The 25,027-nt window shown below is 42.9% G+C and overlaps 1 protein-coding gene across 3 annotated transcripts in view; it reads right to left on the bottom strand.

The window, feature by feature from the left end:
* Nucleotides 1-25,027, bottom strand: part of LOC111268244 (uncharacterized) — a 61,484-nt gene that overhangs the window by 8,132 nt on the left and 28,325 nt on the right. For 2 of the 3 annotated variants that reach the window (XM_022847104.1, XM_022847105.1), the window contains exon 1: nt 11,449-12,314. The exons of the other annotated variant lie outside the window; for it this stretch is intronic. In XM_022847104.1, the coding sequence (XP_022702839.1) occupies nt 11,449-11,970 (522 nt within the window). In that variant the 5' untranslated portion in view covers nt 11,971-12,314. Of the gene's footprint in view, nt 1-11,448; nt 12,315-25,027 lie in introns of those variants that run through there. 3 annotated transcript variants of the gene reach the window in all.

Here is a 25,027-nt window from a genome sequence, read left to right as displayed (position 1 = left end):
GAGCTCTTAATCGCTTGCTATGGTGTGGCGTAGTAGCTATCTGCTGCTGGCGTCCTGGCTAATGGCTGTTTGGCCAAGCAGATCCATTCTTTGTTGTTCGAACGGTGACGCGGGCACGAAGATCTGCAAAGAACTGTTAACTGTCCAACTGCATTGGCTACCCTGTGTTATGTGTTCTTTGTCAAGATCGAAATTGGCTGGAATGAAGAGCTACCTGAACGCAAGCTATTTCAAGGGCGGTACCATATTGTCGACAGTTCTGCTCGACCACGGGCATATATATATACATATGGACAATATGAAAACCTTTCCACAAAAGTAACACGAGATCTCTGTGCATCGTTGGTTTATCTTTTAAAAGAAAGTCTCACACAAACTATTATTTGTCAATCCTTTAGTGTATATATATATATATATATATATATATATATATATATATATGTATGTTGAAAAAGCTACTATCGTTGACGGTAAATTGTGTTGCACGTTTCAGTTGATAATTTTGTCCTTCCTTGAACACGGTTTATCAAATCAGTTTTTTATATTTTTTATTAATTGCTGACGAATGCAGATAAATATGAGAATAAAGTTTAGATGAAACTCGCACGCGCTGTTTTAAGGTTTCTGCTACTGTTTTTTTTATTTAAAGGGTAATATGAGGGAAAAATGCAGGTTTTTCATTTGACAGGGCCGATTCTTCTTCGAAGCGTCCAGGAAATTGTGAGAAAGTAGTAACCACTGTGTTTTCAACGTTTTGTCACGGCCGAAGGGCGCCAGTAATGTAAACGTGTAGAATAGATCGGACTGTTGAATGAAAAAAAAGAATCAAAAAAACTTACATAATTCTGACACTGTGCGTAGGCGTTTGTTAGAAACAGAGAGATTAAAAGAATAGCTTCAGTTTAACCAAGTCCTTATTATCTAGTCAACGTAACAAATTAGTGTAGAAGTGTAGTTGATTTTCATATTGAGAACGATAGAAAAAGCGTCTCAAGATAAAATCAAGGTATGATTGGAGTCAAAAATCATAAACGATTGGAGGTATACATTTCAATAATGTGAATCAGCGAAAAGCGTGTGCGATGCAATAACCCTTCGTCACATATTGGCCTGGCTGGGTATCTGCAGATGTGGACGCATCAACAAATTACTGTGTATACCCCACGTGATAGCCACTCGGTTGAATAAACGTTACAGTATCGGGCCTTTCTAATATTCGCGCACATTGTTCGATTGCATAATAGTTTATTTAGATTTTTTTTAGTTATTATTGTTGCCGCTTTTTCAACGGCACCAATTAATTAACTGTTGTCATTTTAAAAGCGGTTTAAATGTTGTTATTGATTGACGTGTTATGGCAACCACGCTAAAAACTCGGACGAGATGTAATGTTTGCCTATGCGCAGTTAGAAGAATGAGATAGAAATTCCGAATCTACCAATTCATGAGACACGATCTTATATTTTGATAAAGGTTTCTAATCATAGACTTATTTGGATATCTATAATAAGTGACGAAAACGATATTTTCGCTGCTTGTTTACATGCGTAATACCTTTACATACAACGCCCAAATTAATTTCAAAAATATCAAAAGCAGCACGAACAGCTATTCCCGATCAAGGGTAATGCGCAGTCGAAATTTCCAATCGAGCTCTCGCACGCTCTCCTCTTAAAAACACGACATCCCCATGCATCCACTGTACCTTTTTAGCGGTGGGTGTTCAACGAGCGTTTTAATAGCAGGGATATACTTTGCCTCGCTTTTGCCGTTATCGTTGATGTGGGTACTGTCGTGCTAACCGTCGGTTGGGAGGGCACTGGCGCCGTTTTCCCAGATGGTGTGACCCTACGATTCTTAGCCATCAGCCACCCGCCTGTGGCGTTTCATATAACCTCGCCCCATCCTCACTACCACCCTTATAAGTTTCCTATACGCTCCCATCAACCCTGTAAAGCCAGTAGATGAGAGCGCACGGGGTGATGCCAGCATGGAGGCTGGGTCGAGTGGCACCCGCTGTAAAAAAAATGCTTTGAATTCTTATTCAATTCAACTCAACTGTTTTTAGTTTGTATGCTGTAGTTTTTAGTACATATGCGGCGACAGTAGCGCCAGCCGATGTAGTGATGACTATGATTGTGATGATGACGGTGGTCATGTCTGCGGGCAACAAGAGCAGCGTCGTTCGCCTTCTATCCCCAATCTAGTCCAGCAAGGTGTATTAATGGCACGCATTCCCTTTTTCACTTCCCAGCAGAACTAAACTCTGAGTCTGTGTTATGCTCTCCAGCCATCTTACTCATCGAATCGTTCTCGCTCGTTATGTTGTCTGTGTTGCCGCTGTTAAGCCCATTGCCAAGAAATCGTAAGCTATCATAAGACAACCCGTATAGCAGTCGTACTGCTGCTACCAAGCATCGGCACATAAAAGCAGATACAGGCCGAGAGACGTGAGCGGGGTGTCCTCAAGGTGTCGCCTCACCTCCTTCACATCGAACCTGATTAAGCCTCCAGAGACGCCTGGGAACTCATTATTCAGCTACGATAAGTAGCACTGAATGTTAAGCGTCGATGTAGCTTGTGGCAGATACACATAATACTGCGCGATTGGATTCTAGTTCATATGATTTTTGTCCATCATCTGACGACGTTAAGAGGTGCTAGCAGTTAGCGGCTTAAAGCTTCTACGTATGAAATAGCGTCCGCTGAAAATAATGACAGGCATATAAATATTTTTCGTTTGCGTTGATTAAAAATGTCATATAAATCAATTATATAATTTACCACCACTTTGTAATTACTTTTATAACATCGGGCGAAAAATACGTGGATCATATACGAGATCACGTATTTTAAAAATAGGTCAATGTGTCTGTACATAGGACAGTCATTATACAATTAAATGCTTCCCCCATCGTATTCTTTCTGCTGCATCATGGAAACGAGGCTCAGCAACTCCTATGAGACGTTGTCAGGTTTTTTGCATGTCTACCAGCCTTTGTGTGCGTAGTTCGCTATTTGTTGTTCTCACCGGGAGGTAAAGAAGGGGGGCGAGGACCAAAAGAAAAGATGAGACACAGTAGCCGAAACAGGCGGCCAACACCGTGATGAAGAAATAGACGGGCGGATGGCATATGGGGGTGTGTATGGGGGAATAGAGACAAAAGAGAAAGAAGTTGGTGTTCAGAGAAGAGTCGTGTGACGGTTGGTGGAAAGAAATAGAAAGAAGAACGTTTTGCCTACTTGTGCCACCGCCTCCCGTGCTGATATTACTAAACGTGTGAAATCAGCTTTTGTCCTCATTTGAGAAGATAGGGACGCTTTTCTTTAATAAAAATATAGAAGATGTCTATATACACAGCCCGACCGTCTGAGGGCGATGTGATCTCTGGCTTATGATAATGCTGATGATTTTTCTGTTGCCCTATTGGTAATAAACGGTGTGACGGTATCGTGCTGGCCAGCCGAATCGCCTCGATCCATTATATTACACATGGATGGAAACATATAAATATATATGGGTGGTTGTCGCATATTCTACGAACCTTGTGTTTTTTGTAGCTTGAGAAACTACAGCGTGCACGACCATAGCAACTGACAGCGACTCTACTCACCAACATGAATTCATTTGTTGATAAAACAAAGACATACAAATAGAGCGTATTAGAGAGAAACTGAGCGTACACACACAATCACAATATAATGCGTATACAAATATATATATATATATATATATATATATATACGTAAGAGATTAGGGCTAGACAATGTTTATACCGCTGAGCGAAAAAAGTCGAAGATGAAAATCCTTGACACTGACCAATTATTGTGCATAAACCTGATGAGCTAACCGCAACGCAGAAAAGTGTCTCAATTCTAGACATGTACTTTCCATTTGAACCTAAGCCTTTTTTATACAGTTAATACTTTCTTAGAGGTAATATTCTATGATTTTGTGTATATGTGACAGTAAATATATAATAGGTTTACTACGGCACCAATGGTCTCCAATATATAACAAGCGAAACGACAGATGCCAGGATGCTTCCATTTAAATTGCAGCCACATACAGTTTCTTTGGTTTACTGCATTACTACTCAGATTAAGATCATTATTTTTCATAAAGAAACATAATGGGCACCAAGGTATCAGGCTTTACACAGCATACTTTCTAAAAAGCACGATTTGATAGTTACATCTCAATTACACTATGTGACTGACCAACTTGAAAAAATAAACATATCATTATTACTCTGCAATTTTTTTTTATAGATTATTACTGTTGCCTGTAATCAACAGTGAACAACTCTACGCAACCACTATTTATTGTGCGGTACGCGTAAATGGGTCCAATAATGAGTTACAGCCTGCTGTTAAATTGTTAAGTAAAATAATGGCGACATCGTTATACTATTCATGACCCAAACGGTCCTCTCACTTAATTAAATGTTTTATGAGTGGTATACATATGGTACACGCTGAGAATACGTGTAGACAACTTTTGTGGTAAGCGTACAGTTTTATATTATAGATTATGAATGAAACGGAATGTGAATAGGACCCTAATGCGAGATGACTTCTACAAAAATGAGAACAGTGTTCTCAGGGTAGTATTGGCAGTGGAATTTATTGACCGTCAACAATTTGTAATCTGGCCTTGTGACCACAGCTTGATCACCAAATGTCTTCACTCAAGACTGCCATGCAGAAACGGCCTCCCTGAAATATCGGAATCGATTTGTACCGTGGAACTTTCATAACTGCTGTTGCGCACTATAGATTAAACATAAGTGGGTAATCTCGGACTCAATTCGCTGTGAATCTCGCGCTTCAAACGGAATCATGAGATAAGCATGCGAATGACGTTGTTCAGACGCTTAGTCGCCAAGATTAAGGCTGTGTTTTACCCTTATAGTAAACATAGAGATGCACATGCATGCACACTCGCACAGTTGTACGCGCCTCCATCTAATAAACAAGTTCTTCTCTGCGAACTGGGCTGGGATAGCTACATCTCTATCTAGAGTGAACATAGCACAGTTTAATCGTTAGCAGTCGTGGTCCATTGAACGATTGCGCCCGTTTTCTAATATACGTTGATGTAACAGATCTAGCCATCATAAAACGTCCCGTCTTCATCCAATGCTCCCTTCCCTTTTTCTCTTTGCTGCTCTACCATGTAATCAACAAAATAAATGCGTATCGCATCACATCAGCAGCACTGACCTACAGAGCCTTTTCTGGATTCCGATATGCTTGAGATATCGGACATCTTTGATAATGTCTACATACCCCTTACATTCATTCTATAAGAAAAATTACAAAGAGAAATGTATGGGACACCAGACTAGCAGCAGTGTTACAGTATTTTCCCATCTTAGAGAAATGCCTATGCAGAAGAAAAGTGTGTTAGCCGGAGAGATATAAATGCTTCAGTCAGGCATGAATGCAATCGTATTGGATATTTCTTAATATTCAAGAGCAGAAGCTTACATGTGGCTCGCATCGGAATCTTCAGCAGAGCTTTGCTTGCGAAAGTAACACATGCGCACAAAGGTGTAGAGAAAGCTCAACAACTTCTAGCTATGGCCCATCATGTCAAGACGTACCAGCGTCTGCGGCAGCACTAATCTAGTCGCTCTCACGCTACAGCTAGTAGCGGTAACAGTAAGCGCAGCAATGGTACAACTTATCCAGAATCTTATCTATCTTGCAAACCCGCCGGTCGCTTGCCTGTCTGCACGACGTCGTCGTCATTTCTGTGTGCCTGTCTGTACTATGCCGGCAGGGCAGCCTGTTTGCTACCAGTCATTGTGGCAGGCAATTTTCAGCATCTTCCTACACCGCCCTCTAGCCACCTTGACTGCGCTGAATGGGCCATGTGTCTATCTCAAGTTCTGTCTGCGAGTAAGTGTGTGTCCGTGTAGTTCAGCACCACCAGTTCGTCTTCTGTAGCTCTGCTGTCCATCCTTTTGTTCATATCCGCTCTACCACTACAGCTACTATCACCATCCGCACTACTACTGCTGCTGCCATCGCACTACCCCCAAAATGCTCTGTCCCAGGCGAAGAAAACGATGATAAAGAGGAAGCAAACAAAAGCTGCTTCGAGAGCACCAGCATGGCAACCAACCAGTCAGGCAACCAGCTAGCCAGCCGGCTAGCGAATGTCGTTGTTGTCATTTTCGTCGTCGTCACTGGCGATGCAGTTCGCAATCACCAGATGTTCACCAACCAACTGGCCAAAGTGAACTGAAACAGCAGCCACCTCAAACCCATCAAAGAACAGCAAGCCCCGGTTGGGCTGCCAATGCCGCCTGCCGCCCCCAGCTACCAACATTCCTTTACAGCAAACGCATCAGTTGTAGTCGTAGTAGCGGTAGCAACAGCGAGTAGCCTGCTGCCGCTGTCGAGTACAACGAGATTCTGGCTCGTTGCTGTCCGTTTGCTTGCTTGGCTAGGCCTGACCGATGGGCCGATCGACCGCTTCCTGGCCTCCCCTGCCCTGCCTCTTTAACGTAGTAGAATAAGATGAAAAGAAAAAAAGCTCACAAGATGACGATCCTTAGACATACATACACAAACACAAAAGAACACACCTATGCATATGTATAATGCGTATACATGCATACGTATGCGTACACACATACAAATACACGTTGTGTATAAAGAGTTTAGCATCCAGTTGCATACCTATTGAGTATAGCCGACCAGATTGAGTTAACTCAAGCCAAAAAAAGCTAAAAACCTACGCTTGTACTACAGCTAGGCAGCTAAACACTTGTATACAACACTGGCTGTATGACTAAAACGTGTTAGGAAAACACACATGTTGCCGATCAATTCGAGCCAGTCCAGGACCTGTTTTCATCACCTACGACAATCTATAATTACTTCGCAGGCATATACGGTGCATGCTATCAAGCAAGCTATCAGACGGATCTTAGGAGGCCTAAGCTGTAAAAGAAGCCTGCAACTAGGAAATCCCCTCATCGTGCGCTCACCCACGAAATGTGGCGAAGTAGGGAACGGACAGAGGGGTGTTCAAGGAAGAAAGAGGGAGAAAAACTACAGAGTAGGAGGTTTTTCATGTTGAAGTGCCGAAGTTAGCAAGTGTCATCGTCCTTATTGCTGTTGTTGTTGTTGTTGTCATCAGCTGTAGGCCGGGATCTGCTATTTTCGAGCAGCGGTTAAAACTTTTGCGCCGCTGCGACTTCGACTCGATACGATGGATAGACGATAAGACAGCGGAAACGGAGGCGGATCTGCGGGACCTGCCGGCTGCCTAGTAAAATGCCCAATATTAGATACTAGTTCCCATTTGCTCACTGGTAGTTACGCATATGGCCAACAAACGTTCATGTTTCGGCCTGATTGCACGCGATTCACCAGTATCATTGAACACCTCACGGAACCGTTCTCGCTGAGGCTGCCACCCTAGCCTTGTCGTTCTACGACGCCACCGTCATCAATATATTCCGTTCATGTCTCTAAAGCTATGATCCGGGCTAAAGCCATAGATTCCGTTTAAGGCTCCCATGCGTCCAAAAGTGATTCATGACTGGTTAGGGCACATTGGTTAAGGCAATGATAGCATCGACGCTATTGCGTCGCTGTATTTCATTGCCGCATGGTACATACAACTCTTACGGTTTTTCAGATTGAATATGCAATAGTGAGTCAACTATGCTGCCCTATGGCTCCTTACGTGCAAGTTTACACTTGGTGTTGCTATGGTATTAAAATTTCGTAGACATATATGGCGAGCGACCGCTGGCTAATCGCGAGAATACTGAACTTCCCACAGGTCAACCAATTCAAAATCGAACGTGAAAAACCAACGACATTCTATTGAATTCGAGCTGGCCATATCCACGCATTCGTATATCCGTTTTTCTGACCCTCTGATAAAAAAATCGACTCCCCCGCATTAAGGAATGCATGCATACATACATAAAATATACGGATGTATGTAACTTCATCTTTCAGCAGTCCTCCTCCAACGACAGTACTAACAGAACTAATAAGTGGTAGGATCTAATTCTAAAACATACTTAAATATATTGTTCTAACATTAATGTAAATTATTTACGATGATGATGGTTAGATGCAGACTGCGCAGATCGTACTCTCTCGGAAAACACTGGAATCCCTATGCTTCCTTCTACATTTGTAATGCACATAACAACGTTACGCGTTGGCATTTTATCTATTCGTAGTGCTGCTACTGCTAGAGGCAATTTGGCAGTTTTGAAGCCAATTAGCATGAATAGTAACGAAGCAAAAGAAGCCGTAGATTGTTAGCGATATAGTGAGTAAATGATATAAAGAGACTCTGTCCAAATGTAATGATCTCACAGACGCCCCGTGCCTCCTTTGACAACAACAACGGCCACGACGAAGACGGCCTTGTGAGAAGAAAACCTCATTTTTTTGAGCGAATTGCATCGCAGGCGGCAGCAGCAACCACAGTAGCAAGTAGAGAGCACGTATGTACACCAGTTGGTACTATGGATAGTCAGACCCGGATCGGCTATTCGGGTCAACCAGTATCGCGGTCGGTCGACTTAAGCCCGCACATCCTTAGTCTCACAGGTATTGCAATAAGCAATCGACTTCATTGTAAGCCGATGTAGCCATATCGTGAGAAGCAGCAACAAACGAGCCCCCCACTCCTGTCCTTCTCTTCTTTTACATTCAAGTCGTTGGTAGGTCTGATCTCAGGCCAGCGGCCTAAATCCAGTACATAACTGGTACTGCTGCTACTACTAGTACTGGGCGTACGAGAGCAAGTTTGCTAGAACTAACGTACTGTGTTCCTCTATAATGTACTCCATAGCTGAGGTACGGAACGAGCCAGCGAACGCAAGTAAGCAAAAGGAAGGCATCGTCGAGTGAGAAGCGTCAAGTAGCGTAGCCTAGACAACCTGCTCCTTAAGATGGGGCCCCGGCTAAATCGGCTGAATGTATGGGTTTTTTTCCTTTGATTCGGATGGTATTTCGGAGCAGGTTGAACTCGGCAGGACAGCGAGGCTCCGAATCCTCTGCCTCGCTCCATTGGCCTGCCCTCTCCAACTAAAGCAACTAACACCACTACGTACTATGGACGATATAGCGGTCAAAGGAAATATCGGAGCAGAAGCAGATGACGCCGATAGTAATAATACGGGGCCGTAAACGAAGATCATTGTAGTCGGCACTATGACCAGAGTAAATGTTATAAACGTGCGCCTGGCGTAGAGGTTCTCTTAGAGTATCCACCTCAACCTTGTAGATTACACATAGAATGCTCTCTTCGATCCTTGCATAACAACAGCGCGATGCCTAGCACGGGTACGCAGGACCATAAGCACTCGTTATAGCTGTGTCATCCTTCAGGTTTTTGTAATTATGGTCGAGTTTAAAAAAGTAACAGAACGTGAGGGTAACTATGTGAATTTGACGATGATCTCAAAGAACACCTTCAAGGCTATCCGGTAAAATAGGCGTCGTGAAACATCAGGTTACAATAGGACCGCAGTATCGTTGCTAAGTGCTTGATTTCTAATGACGCCCCTTGTAGGTATCATTGGTTAAAGATGTTGAAAATTTTTACCGGAACGACGAAACAAAATAGAGCCGTGAACATATATTCTTCACAATGAATCTTGCTTCATTTTAGTTTTGCCACTTGCACGTTCAACTTTTTCACACGTTGCCCCTGCAGCGGCTATTGTGCATGTGTGTTGGGTTTTGCAAAATCTAAGGAGCACCAATGTCGATAAGCGTTCGCGTTCTACATTCATATCTGTGCCTGCGATTCATTCTTACCATTGACTTGCCCCCTTGCTTTCGGCTGCTAGAATGAGGGTTCTGCTGCTGCTGCCAAACGTAACAGATACATTTGTAACAACAGGCACGTGTAGCATGCATGTATATAGGTAAGCGTTGAAGCTAACGACGCTCTTTGGTACTACGAATGTAACCGAGGTGGTAGAAAAAAACTTACGATGTTCTGTTCCCTATCTGTCAATACCGCCAGTTTACTTGGAGCTTCCTTGCAAATTGACGGTCTTTGATCAAGTCATGATCACTAGACCTTCACAAATGAACATGCTTTCATTATATTCAATTCAGCCAGTAAGACGCTTAAAGAAAACAGCCAGCCAGTAAGAAAGCAAGTACAAAACAACGAAAGCAAGTTATTTCAAGCCTTCTATTTATCACTTTATATATTTATATATGTATACTATGTGCTTTTTAAAAAGCACATATATAACACACCTGTGTTGTGTGTTTGAAGTATGCACAAGCAGCATCGCTTGTATTCCTGATGCGTCTCCCGCATATTCGCGTCAGGAGCTCTTTAACGGACTACTACTTAGTTGTCAATGAAGCTTCGCTGTAACGCAAGGGATGCCAGCGCTTTTGGAAAAACTCGACGGACACGAATCGCAAGGGATAACGCACTGCCCTTAACAACGATCTGTTGTAAGGCCAAATGACCGCGTGACTTAACGTCCGCGTGCTCGATGAAAGAAGATTTCAGACAGGGCTTCATCATCGTCGCAGCTACTCCTCTTCAAACCGTGTTATTTCACCTTAGTACCATCAGCGGGTGAGCTTGCCGCGTCTTTTATCCAAAGATCTGCTTCGAAAGATTTGATTTAAGTGTCAAGTCAGCGTATGTGAGCGTCTTGACACTCAACGCTTACTGTTTATCGGTGCTGTTTGTAGAACGGTACCAGTCAGTCTGTCTACACTATGTCAGCAGCAGGCGGTGGGGATCAAACTACTTTAACTGAAGTTTAACAAAGTAATGTTACAACAGTGGCGAAACAAAACCCCTTATAGACCCTTTCGCTAGCACACAGTTGTAGACAACTAGTCAATCTTTTTACGTTTCATTATAAAGTCTTCACGCTGACGCCTACATTGCGCTCAATGCGCCGGTTGACATCTGCTAAGTACTTGATCTCGGCTATTTATCTAACGCATAATTTTGTTGAAAAGTCGGCTTCTATACATATATACCTATTGGAGGTCTTTTTGTCCAAAAATGAAGGACAGAAAAAGAAGATCTCTCTGTGCGTTGAAAAAACAGGTGAAATAAAAAAAAAAGTGCATAAAGAGGAAGTTAAATTGGTATAGTCTGGTCTGTATTTGAACTTGAATAGGTAATTGGGTCATAGGAGCGGTTTTGTACAGCAGAGTCATTTTAACGGTAACATTTCACCCCATTAGTCACGATTTATATTTGTTAAATGAAATCTCAGGATTGTCCTCAACAAACTGTTACATACATTACCTCATATATAAACTTTTCTAGTAATGGCTAACAGTTGGTAACAGTAGGTTATCTATTTTTTAATTTAATAATTCAGCAAACGTTAGCTACCGTTGCAGACCTATAGAATAACAGAGAATTAGAAATATTTCAGAATATTCCAAAGAAATAAGTTGACTCACTTGTAGCGAATAACAGACATGGTGGGGCCGAGCGGATGTTTGCCTGCCAACAATACACCGCGATGGTTTTATGTCAATGCCACGGTAAAAGTCATCCAGAGCGTTACCGCCTTTATCTAGGAATAAAGCATGCCCTAAAGAGCTTCTTTTTGCCATTGTGGACCATCTTGTGGTACTTCGGCCTTGCGCACCGAGAGTGCTACCCCTAGTGACTCCGACGTGGGCGGAGGTAGCAGTGTCACTTGACACGCCATAGACCCCAAATATGGTGCCTGCAGTCACCGAGCGGCCGAGAGTTTGGGTTCCCGAACGGCGTCCTCCTTGGTCAGTTGATCGGAGCCGATTTTCAATTTCTGTGTACTCCGTTAAGCCCGGAGCTACGGGAGTACAGCCTGGGGGCATACATCCTGTGGCCTGAGGGTATAGTGGTTGAACATGGATATTTTCGTTGTACGGAGGCACCCTTGGAAGGGAGTCAGCGCATCGTGGTCGTGAGAAGTTAAAGTTGTTCAAAGTTGTCATTCTGACACCAGTTGCTTATCAACAACACTTTCACTTTTAACCGACGGAATGTTTGTGTGTGTGTGTGTGTGTGTATGTGTGTGTGTGTGTGTGTGTGTGCCTATGTTAGAGAAAAATCCTGTTGAAGTGTAATCCTTTGTTGAAGCGTGTCTTTCTCGAGCAGTTTGCACTGTCACTATCCACCAGTCAGTGTCAGCACGGTTAGGATTGTTCAACAATTAGCAGTCTGGCATACGTCTATTGGTGACATTGCCCACGGGATACAGGCTAGTAGTTGGCTGTTCAACATCTTTGTTAGGCGTTGGTTCGAGTCTTCCTGTGGTCGCACGTCCACTTTCAACGGGCTCCTGTTGATCACTAGTGATCGGCTACCGATCCAATCCCCCGCTACTAGGCAGCCAAGCAGGCCGACAACAGGCTCCCGGTACCCACCGCCTCTACTACCGCTCTCCACTGGCGCTGTGATCGCATCTTGTCGGGTCGTGTAGGCCGCAAGTTGTAAATGGTAGGCAGCAACACCAACGCCCGACACCCTGCCGCGGCCGGATGGCGGGTTTCTGTTCTTTAGCTCCTACTTCTGCATACACACAGAATGCAGTATATGTATATATACTACGTGCTACATATAGACAGATTTAGTCTCCAATTCAAGCCTACTTTTCTATGACTGACTCCCGTTGTCGATAGAGCATCATTGCACCAAACATTTAGATACGGCCTGTGCCTTTGTCTAAAGGGCCAAGGACGAATGTACATAGTTCAAAAGTTACTGAGATTAAAAGTTTCGTTTTAGGTAAAATGTACATAGATGGAATACTCCTCTTAAATATTGGCACCAAAGATATTTTAAGTGTAGTACTTTGAGACGGCTACAAGGGTAATTAGTATATACATATATATACACGTAAGTAAACGGCATACGTTCTAATTCTGATTAGTACTGGTATCGTGTATTGTATTGTTTACATAACATTTAATTGCGTTTATAAGTAGTACTACGTCGTATACGATTTACAAAAAAAAAAAAAAAAATTTGTTTGATTTAATTTTGGGTAGTCAATAAATATGCGCAGAATGCATTCGGCTCAAGTTTGATTGGTATAATTTTTCATTATACAGAATTTACACCACGAAGTGTCGCTATTTCATTATGAATCCACCCAATTAATTCCTTAATTACTGGTGTTGATTGTGCGAATTGTTTCTGTTCTACTTATTTACTTTGGTCGAATTAAAATTGAATATCCCACAGTGAAAACGGGGTTCCGGTCACCACCATGGGGCAACTGCAGCGTCATCGTTAAACACCCCGCCCCGGTTTTTTCCGTATTGCTATTACTGTCGTTAGCACGATCTTTGGCAGCATAGCCTACCGTTCCTCTGTGAGACTTGAACGGTAGCATTTACATATAACGTAGGACCTCCATTTCTACAACTATTAATGCCCTATTGCTTTTTCATCGCGCAACGTTTATTGCTGTTGGGCTGCAGATTTGTGATGTTAAAAACGAAGCAATAACGGATTGCGTTTCTAATAGCGTAACAAAAGAGCGAACGTGTCTTCTCTTATATGTGTGTCGACATTTGTGTGTAGTAGTACCTATATATGGCTGCCTATTCACAACAACTACAATTTATTAAATTATTATGTTTCGTGATAGTACGTACTATTGTGGCAATATCCCGATAATTTCGAATCTCTATGGTACAAAAAAATTGATAGCTATCTTAATGAAATGGCTCTACTTCGATGAGGTTATAGAACCTCAGCATTTTTAGAAGTTTACATACTTTACACTGATCTCCTTATTACTTGTCATAGTAGTATAAGGTAAGACGAGTTGAAGATTTGCACCTCGGCTGCCTTCGACAATAACTGCACATCACACACAATCTAAAAGCATTTATCCTGTTTAGAAAGCTAAATAATATTTCATACAGGTCTCACCTAAACCTCCATCGCAACGAGCGATTTCAAGCAGCACGAAACAGGATCTAGCAAGAAATTGGAAGTCCTAAGACTGAGCCACAAGCTCAATAGGGAGCTAGAGTTGAAATGTAGAAAATATTTTTTGCTCCGGCCGCCAATACGTTTTTCGGGGTATTACATAATACATGGCTATTTCACCCACACGCCCATCGATGCAAGCGGAGGGAAATTGCGGTGTCCCTAACCAGCAGTTGTGGTAATAGTAGCTGCATGAACACGTTGCTCTCGTGGGTGGTTGAAAATTGATGTCTAGGCACAACGGATGTCGCTCAATGTACCTAGATCCGTGACAACGATAGCAGCAGAAGCCAGCGCCGACTGACCACGGAGATGCCAGTACGGCGTCGTCGATCAGGGTGGGCAGACAGATCGTTCGGCACCGGTCACTTTCATGGCTATTGTCTCTAAAGTAAAGACCTTGAGCTAGAGCAAAGGCGGACCTCCGCCTCGACCTAGCCATCGATGATGTTGTTACAGAGGCACTTACTTCTTCAGGGCGAAATGTGCATCCAAACAGAGGTGTATCATCGGCAGTCGATACCTTTGAGGAAATCAAAAATAGCACCGATCCGGCAATGAACTGCCAGTGCACGCTGTGACTAACGGGGAACGCGAGGAATCCGTGCTGATGGCCCCAAATGGGGGCAGATCATGACCGGGCCCAGTGCTGCCGTTCGGCTGCTGTTTCGTCGGTGAAAAGACATCAGCAACTTCAACGGCTAGACCTGAGTTCATCTTCATTTAGAGTTGGACTGTGAGGCGAAGGACGCCGCACGATCAGGAGCTAAGGTGCCGAAGTGCCAAGCCTCTCATGACGAATCGGGCAAATTGGCTCCGAAGTAATCTGGCTATCTATCCTCAAGAAATTTGGTTGGTCAAATCACTGCCACCGGCGTAGTTTGGTGACTATGGCTTGGTTCCCTTTTCACTTGTCTTTCTTTTCTCTTCCTGATAGGCTGCTGCTGCTGTTAAAATGCGCGGCAGCTTTCGTACGTCTCTAGTGAAAACCTCGATCGAAGGTTGGTGTTCATGACTATACTTGGGCAACATTCTCACGCCATCCTTAGCGGCGTGTGGATACACGAATGCATGCGTAGTCCATGTTCATGTCCGTGTACCTATGACGGTGTGAGAGGACGCCATTGGACGGTTACCGCGTTAGGGACGCGACGCTTTCTGAAGAGCCGTGAGTCGAGCCAGCTTTTGGAGGCGAGACTCCCAAGAATTTCTCTCGTTGATGAGGCGTGATATCGCTGCCTGCTCATCTGATGCTACCGCTGCCAATGATGCTGTTTACCGATGACTCGTCTACAATCGAATAGGATTATGGCCAAACTTAAACTTTTAGTTTCTTGGTTTTAAAACTTACGGTTTCTTGCTTGTACTCGCTTTGTGATAGAAATGCTTGAATAGCTAACTAACGTAAAAGAGGCTCAATCAGATCAACAGGAAAAAGAATGACGCTGAAGGGAAGAAAGGTGAATGATAGGATAGTTGACTCTAGTTAACTTCAAGGAAGTTGCCGCCACCGTTTCCTTCAACAACACCAACACCTTCGGTGACTATGACGTCGATGGTGACGCGCAGACAAAACAGCGCTGAGGGTCTCAACAGAAAGCCGTAGGAAAACAACTCTGACGGTTAGACGAAAAGACCCACATCGAACGCGTTGAACGTCGCGGTCACTGTGTGTGTTGATCGGTGCAGTGGCTTCCTATTATATCATGCAGTAGAGTGGCTCCTTAATGCTTGGAGCGCTGGCAGCCTCGTCGGGTGCTGACATAGGCTCAGTAGCTACTGAAAGCAGAAAAGGAGCTCACTCTATTTGAATCTAGCCAGCCTACTTGGGCATTGTCTATTCAACAGTTTGCCGAACGTTCGCTTAGCCGATAAGATAGCTAAGAGCCACGACCGTTCGACGAGTGTCGACGACTTACGTGAAATCGAAGAACAGTACCGTGGATGGTGGCTCGAATAACTAGAACGAATCAAGCAGTCAGCGCCATCGACAATCCTGATGGCAACGTGAAGCGATTGAAGCTAGCCCTTAAAAAGACAAACGAGGCTATCTAAGTTGTGAAACAGGAAAAAAAATCAATCAAGGTTGAAAGACTTAAGAACTAGATTAGCTCAGTAAGTACACATTATATTCGATGAGGGACAAATGTTTGAACTAACTCAGATATGTCACTTACAGAAAGCTTAGTCAATTTTTACAGATTTAGAACTTCACATATTCATTTAGTAATATTAAGAATTGAAAACTAAAAAAATCAGGATGTAGTTCAAGGGTAGGGCTTGGGACTTCGATTTAAAACTAGGTACTCCAACTTATTAAACTCGGTGGTTTGCCCGTGGAGCTATGCTTCTCTGGTAGCTAACTACTTAGGAGTTATATCAGACAATGTTCTATATGGGCGTCTTTGAGAAAAGGGGTTTCCTAGGATCATTATAAACTAAACAACGCATATTCGATAAATTGCAACTTCGGAAGCAGGAGCAACAATCATGATAATCACAATAGTTACACAATCAGCGTTAACGGCCAGAAACATAATCAAACGCATACGTTTGCATGCATTGAATCGGTCTTCTGAAACTACTAGTGGGGATCAATACTAATGTCGCACAAATTTCTGAATAAAAAGGGAGACAATATCATTCTGGACAACTTCAGGCGCTCTAAAAGGACATCTCTCTCGCATTTATGAAAGCTTTCGTATTTCGTCGGTAGATGACGTTACATGCTTTCAACCATTTCGTGATTCTTATTACTTGAACTATATATATATATCTAAGATTTTGAAAAATATTTTCTTTCTGCCAGTTACACGAGAATACTTATTGCTTTTTACAAGTACCACGCGCATGGTGTGTATATATGTGAGATGAACTAAGTAGCGAATCTAAAAGAATTTATGCTAGACATTCCGATGGCTCCGGCAAAATAAAAATTGCAAATCTAGCTATCAATCAGAAATAATTTACCATGCAAATGTAGCTAAGCATTTAACAGGGCTTTAATTCTCAGTCATTCAGATTTGCAGCTTCCAGTCTGACGCATGCAGCTTAACTACTAAGTTCTACGTCAAAATGCATTAGAATTCGGTAACCCTATCTCGAGAACACTCGGAACGGTCATGCAATATTTATATCCCATTGGAACACTTAGTGGTTCATAGGCTTTCTATTATTATGAGGATAGCTCAGGGTTCAACCCTAATTTATCTCCCCCGCTGTACTTACCACCTGCCTTTTCTGCTCATTCTAAGTGCAGCCTTAAAATGATGAACTATTGAGCTGGCTTCAAATGACTCCACGGTTCGGTAAGCCTAAACCAACAGCAGGCTTGATCTCTGCCAGCATATGTCTTATGTTGTCGTACGTATACATACATGCGTACACAGCGTGTACACGGTCATCCCATCTGGCGCCGTCGCCTACGGGCATTCAAGTCACGATCGAACCCGTGCCGGAACCCGTCTGTACCGGCTCAAGCACGCTGAACTTCACTCTAGGAAAAGAAGGGTAAGGAGAACGGGGCATCGATCGCTGTGCGAACAGCGTAGCGACGCCGCAAAAAATGACCAGCAGCTTAGAGGCTCTTTCCTCGTCGTCTTCTCTTTTCTCGTCCTTTATTCACCCTGTATGCAAGACAGAAGATTGATCGTTAACTCAACAACAAGACTGACCTTGCACGAGCTCTTCAGCCAGGGGCCAGCCAGCCAGACAGGCAGCATATGGTGACGGCAGCCGCTTCTCGTCGACTGCTTCAGTAATAGCCTTCGTCGTTGTCGTCGTCAGCCTTATCATGGAAAGCAGCAAACAGCCGCCCATGCAAAGAGGGCACGTGGCCACCTCATGTCGGGCGACAGATGCACTAGCACTACTGGCACAAATCTCTTTAAATAGCGCATCAACTTTTCTACATACGTACCCGAATATTTGGTACACAAGAAACGCGCAAATCAGAAGGAGGAAGTTGTATTTTTATGCAACTATTGTACTTATAATGAAGTATCTTAAATACGCCATCCAAGTAGTTCTGCATTAAAGACTTTTCTTTGCTTCTAGTGTGGCTCTTGTTAAGGCTACTCATTTTTTTGCATATTGCAATAAAAATTGTTACTCTGTATATACAGAGTACACTATGCTCTATGACATCTACTGAAACTTCCCTCTCGGCCGCGAACAGAAGTGGGCTTGTTTATCTTATGTAGCCACATGTTGATGCCCACGAGTTGTAGTTCCCGCTTGCAGTGGCGTAGATATAGTTCCTTGTTTGTTAAACTTGTTTGTTCTTGATTTTAAGCATGAATTTGTCTGGCCGCGCTGAGTCGTTTATATCCAACATAATATTATTCTGTAAAAGCTAGCTCACCTATTCTGAACTACTGGCTGAGCTCTAACCATAGAGTGACAGCAGCGAATAGAAATTGATTTCAAAATAACGGTTGTACTTGGTAAAATCAGTCGATTCTTACTTAATACTTTTGTTCTGCACAAACATTTTCAAATTAGAATGATTTCCGGAATTAATTCTCTAATAATGCCCAGACGATTCTGACTGGGATTGATTTGGAAGGAGCGACTTATGTACTATACCTAACCTGTAAAACGTTTTTGCTTATTTTGATCTATTTATACTTATCGCCACGAAAGTAATCTCCACGACGATGCTATATTGAGTATTGATCTAAGGACACTGAATCTGTATCTAATCAGCTTATTTGCCCCTCCCAAGTAGCTTCTCGCTCAGAGGGACCTCAGTTGGTATGTTTCATTGCGATAGACGCGGCGAAAATAGCCGTATACATAACACGACCCAATATATATGTATTTAAAGCTATTTTGGCAATTCTCTAGCATACAGTGAAGGGTGCATTTCGGCAATACAGGTGATACTCGTTTACTTCTTCCTGTCGATGTACGCAAAAAATCCTTGGTTTGATGTTCCAGTATTTTATATGCAGCTAGTTTCGTAATTGAAAAAGTTCGTCGCCTAAGTCGAATTACGAACTTAATCAGCTACAAAATTGATAAGAGATACAGTATTGGCCATCGCCAAAAATAGATTACCTATCGATCGATCAGACCAAGATAGGGATTTAATACAAGTCAGTGTATGTTAGAAATTCTGCCAGGTTCTTTACCCATTTAGGTGCGAAGTTCAGTTACATGGTTGAAGTATACTGTAGATAGGTAGAGCGCTTACGCAGACTAAAGGAAAAAAATGCTTTTTAACTCGCTTCTAATTCTCAGCCTTTAGTCCGTATATATATTGAATCATCACGGATCTAAACCTTCAGATGTCTCTACAGGGGTTTCCAGGAGAAGCGCTCAGGGTAAATCTATTTTAGGGTCCATAGGTAAATCTATTTTAGTTCCCTGCAGAAACCCTCGAAGAACGAACTTATACTAGGAAGTGTCAATATCCGATGCGAAGTACTATATGCTGTGTTTCTTTGTTGATTTGTTGCATCAGTAAAATCAGGACCCACGATGCCTGTGCCTTCTATGGATGAAGAGACGTGCAACGTGTTGTTTGTTTCAACGATTATGACCGCCGACATTACCCGCGTCTCGTCAGCCACCAACATGCAAATGTCATTTTATCTGTAAGAACTGGTAGTTTCTTCACTCGATTCTCGCTGCCATTACCGTATCAGTTAGGAGAAGAAACCAAACATGTTTCTCAATAAGTCTTTCCCATAATTAGTAAATTCATTTAGAACGAACACCTTTAGTGTCAGCATAGAAGAACTACAGACCACTATTAAAAAAGGTATATAATAGACACGGCTTGCTAAGTCGGTAGCAATAAGCGAATTTTGCGAACACTGTCTGTGCAGTAGTCAACGTGACCAGTGTCTGCCATCGGCCTTAGTCTGTAAACGTTAATCGCACCTGACGTGCTGCCTGTATATTTAATGATCATGCCACCGTTTGTATGCTGAGCGCGTGGCCCAATTCAATATCGAACTAGCATCAGTGAGAACTTTCACCGGAACTAAATTCTTCCCATCTTCTTCGCTTTCGATTCGTTTTGCACCCGCCGAATTGGAGCCTACTGTTATTGGCTGGCTGGCTGGCTTGTTGTCCATTACGAAGTGCTCCATCTGGGCTGATTTTCTTGACTGTTCTGCCTTAAATTCGATTAGGCTACCCCTGACTTTGCTGGTGTTACTCGCGCTGACCCAATCAGATCCCGACCGACTGAGGTGATATCTTTGATGCTCATCCAGAAAATGCGGGTGTCGCCATCAAGAAGCTTCGAATCGATTTGGTATGAGCGCGTTATCGTTATTTGGCTACAACCTTAACCTCATTGATGGATATCACATAGCTAGGATGGTGCGCACTACGGTATGATTTGGCGCTACTGGCGAAAGTTGATATTAATCGAATACCCAGCCGTGATCAGATGCTTCTATGTGCCTTATGCACGATGCGGTTAAGGCGCACATATGTCCACCTCGCCGCATGTTGGGGTTGTTGCAGTTAGGCTATTTGTTCATATCACGATTACGGATCTCTGGTCATCGTCAAATTCACTTCCTTAAGTAAACGGGACTCAGGCTGGATGACCGACCAACTTGCGGTCGGTTTCACCCTAACGAGCTTGGTGACCCCTTCGATTCGCTGGCTTAAATGGGACTGAATCTGAGCATATCGCCTTGCTAAACTGCTTTATTGGACGTTACGCAGGACTAATGATCTAAGGCACGAAGGACGAGACAAGCAGATAACTCAACAATCTGAAAATTCCCTCTCTATCCTTATGGGAGTTCTCAAAGGTGAAAGAAACTTTCGTTTCCGTACACATACCCAAACACAAGTTGAAGGCCATCCTATTATTCTAACCGAAATCAGCAAACCGACTGTCGGTAGTCTACTGCTGATAAATATCCGCAGTAACTACTTTTTGATAATGATGACTGTGGTGATGATTGAGGTTGACGACGACCATGATGGTGATGACGATGATAATAATAATAATAATAATAAGCAGTGCACATATGGGTGTAGATTGGTGCGGTATACAGATTCGAGCGATGGTCCGAACGGCCTGTAGTCCGTTGTGTTCGAGTGCCGGTGGGTCGTGGGACAGTGAGTGGCACACCCGAATTCTGTCTCGACTTACGACTACAGAAAACTCAATGACCCCAACAAAGGCTCCCTCGTATCCATAAGCAGATGTCGCATGGGTACAGCATCAGCATCAACGATGGCGCACGCGTGCGCAACACTCTGTACAGTCGTAGCCATGTTATAGAACGACGATACGAAACGTTCCGAAATTCGTTAGTGCATGCGAATACTCGTATCACAAGCTTCATATTAACACTCTAGTTCTACTCTAGCGACTGATCAGCACCATTGATATATTAATATAGAGTGCCAGTTTGTTTTCTTGAACGACTGATCGTATTTATTCAAAGTGTATACACTAGTGGTTATTGACCACGAGACATCACAAAGGATACCGGCATTCTCTAACGCGTGCTGACTGGGCGGCTGCAAATTCAAGGCATCAGAACAGAAGCGAGAGAAATATCCACCTCAGCAGGACTTCATTTCCTGGTGAGGTCAAATACCTACCGATCTACCTAACTACTGGGTAGATTAGCCGAAGTCTAGAGCTATGAGCCTCTCTGACCCTTAGTCTGGCTGCTTGGCCTGTCCGCTCAACCCTCACTTTACTCATCAAAAAAGTTCCCTGTTTTTTTTTTACATAGCTTCCTATTGTTGTGTCTGCTGATGCCGGCTGATACCAGTACGCCACCAGTCTTGTGAATTAGCACTTAGCAAAGGACGAGCAAACCACGAGCAAAGGGGACTGCCGCATTCTGCCATCAACGTCGGAGTCCGAATCGCAGAATGGAATGAACGGGACTGTTATAGCTATGTCCACTATTACAGGACCAGATCGCATGGCAAATATACCATGGCCTAGTAAAGGAACTGCTCCAGTGCCCTCAGGTTAAACGTCTTTAAGGGCATTTGCGTCTGGCTCAGTTTTGATTTACTGGTTCTAGCTGGAACAAGCACAATTTATACTTTTAGTTCCTGAATCTGCTTAGTATTACTGCCTAAAGGAAGTGCCAGAGCTGTAAAGCCGAATTTTCTGCTTCAGAATAGTATGATGCGAAAATAATGCTACTTTACTCTGGGAAAATTTAGCGACGCGAGACGCGTCGTTTATGATCAATTTCAATGAGAGTCGTTGCGCAAAATCAGCATGTTGGAAGCCCGAAGGCTAGAATACAAATTACTGTAGCAAAGGGTTTTTCACACAGTTTCACAATATTTGGATTTTTCTAAAGCGTCTTCATTAGCAAAACTATTGTGAACACATCAAATTGCCATTTTAAATGAGCTGTGTTTATTTGGACACGTTAGGCAACATCAGTCATCTATCCAAGGGCATATGTGCGAAATGTCATAGAATCATTGCCAATCATTACGAATAGAATCATTGCTATTCGAAGGAGATTTCAGATTCTAATTCTATTACCTTGCTTTGAGGTTTGAGGAAGCGATACACGTTTTGGGGTTGTCAAGTTGAGAGTATGAGCGGTACTAGTTTCTTAGCTCTAGCTGCCTAAAAGGCACGTACCATCTATTTCGCTGTTATTGGGCGATATTTAAACTTCTGTGGAGTTCTGAGTCGTCATTTTCGCTCTTTTCGTTGCCACCTCCTGCAGCAGTTCTGATAGTATGAAATAGTACGCGATGTGTGCACATCCGGCCATTTCTGGTCTCCAATTAATGTGGGTGGCCGAGTCATCTTTTTTCGCTGCAGCCATGTTTGCCACTATGCTACCTTGCAAAGTTCTCCTGAATTGTCATTTTCAAGAATCCAGTCGAACTCGAGTAGCGACCCCTATCTACATATTTGATCCATACTCCAATACTTATTGCCACAGACATACAATGGTTAGGATAAGATGGGATGAGGCTTGATATTCCGGCTACTCGATTCCTACCGATCGGCACTGAGATCTTTTTGTTAAAGTATCTATGTATAACTTGAGACGCGGCTCAGGGAACTAAAGGGCGACACTCATCTTCTAGTTGGCTGAGTGGTCAACCTCCAGATCGGCTCGATTCTACCAGTGCGGACACGGTGAGAGTATCATTCCATACTCTTTCCCAGTCTGTTATTTCGGGGAATACGAGTCGAAGAAGAGTCAACACATTTTGGAGCTGAATCCATAGAAAAGGAGTTATCGTAACATCTTTCATTGGACGTCCTCACGTTCCTAACTCTAAGCAGTCTGTTACCCAAATTTGACGCGTATGAAAATCCTTTTCAGAGACGGTGCCTAGGGCCAATCGAAACGCATCCCACACCGAACTCGTGAACAGAAGACTCGCAAAAATCGCTAAAAGCCTGTCGACTCTGCTGACAGCCCAGCATCTTTATAGGAAATAGGCCCAAACATAAACTTTCTATTAACTAAGGTTGCGCATCATTCAAAAGGGCTTTAAAGACTAAGAAGCGTACTATTATACATATTGCATGCGAATGCTTCTCAGGTAGTTTGTGTTTTAGTAGAAAGCTACATACTGTCGGCTTCCGTAAAACAACAATAAATTGTCCTCTTTCATTATCACTTTTCCCCGTTGAATTATTAGCGTTTAGAGTCAAGGTTGAAGGTTCATATTGGAATCTTGATTCAACATAGCTAGATCATCAACTATATTACCATGTTATATTATATTTGCATATTGTAAGCTTGTTTTTTATGTATTATTTAATGAGCAAACAGTATTAAGAAGTTATTTATATAATTATTTTTCTTAAAATTAAAATATGTTTGTATCGCAAGTACTGGGAGTGTAGCTCACACATAAATACAAGAACATCACAATTTGGAGCATGCATGCTTACTGACAAAAGAATCGTTGAGTCGAATACCGCGGCGACGTACAAATCATATGTTAGCTCGACATTGAACATAGCGATTTCATCCTTTTATCTCATTACACGTAAATATTCTCTTAGTCTCAAGTTAGTGGTCACCTTATAGTTGGGCCCCTAGCTTAGATCTTTCAGCCCATGTTCCAAAAAGGAGTTTTGCCCGTTTACTCCCCGCAGGAAGTACGCTCATTTAAGCCTATGTTTTTGAGCTATCAGGGGAGACTGATGTGAGTCGAAGTTGGTCCCTCTATTTAGCAGTCCAGCCACTTTCGCCTAACCAGAGAATGCTACCCGAAATGGACGCACAGTCGTTGACCAGGAAATATAGAGCGTGGCCTGCTTGTCTATTCGACTGTACAGAAAAAGAGACCCACTGGTGAGCAACAACGAGTTTCGTCTGGAAAGCGAGTTATACTTCTCATCTTCTCCCGCTGTGTCCGTCTACCTAATTCTTGCATCTTCTCACTACGCTGCTTCTCATCTCTTGACTCCCCAGACTCCTATTCCGGATGCGCTCTGCCAAGACGCCTCGAATGCTGTCAAGAGCGCCCCTCTGACTATTCGTGTGTATGTATTTCTCTATTCATTGGCCTATTCTTGGTCTCCGAAATGAAATAGCCAGTAGAGTTGAACCATCCACCCAGCTTTCATTTACGTTCGTTTGTCTGTACGAGCAAAGGCTGTCACCATTAAGAGAAAAAAAAAGTAAACAGATCAAAGGAAAGCGACTTGTAATTTGTCTTGTGTAGAAGATCAGAACCCCTTTTCATGCCATCCATTCTTACTCAGAATTGCTCCATCGTTTTCAAATATTTGCATGATTTCCGTATTCACATAGCGAGATCCACGAGCGCGCAGAGAGATGGAATGACTCCGATCTTTGTCTGGCCTCTGTTCCCTTTCGTAAAAGCTAAGCTAAACAGTTCATGTATAGATTGCATGTTGACTAAACGTCAATACATTCAGTAAAGGACACACCTTCGTATATTGAAAATATTAGTGTAGAAAGCTCCATATTATGTTAAACCATATTTAATTCGACTCTCTATCTTCCATTAAAGTATGAACAATAGAGATGAAACCAAACATTGCAGAAAACGATACAATGACTTTTTTGCGGTGTAGATCTTTTCATATAT

The sequence above is a fragment of the Varroa jacobsoni genome, unplaced genomic scaffold (assembly GCF_002532875.2).
Source record: "Varroa jacobsoni isolate VJ856 unplaced genomic scaffold, vjacob_1.0 scaffold_1268, whole genome shotgun sequence".
Classification (NCBI taxonomy): Eukaryota; Metazoa; Arthropoda; class Arachnida; order Mesostigmata; family Varroidae; genus Varroa; species Varroa jacobsoni.
This window is presented reverse-complemented; position numbering and strand designations above follow the sequence as displayed.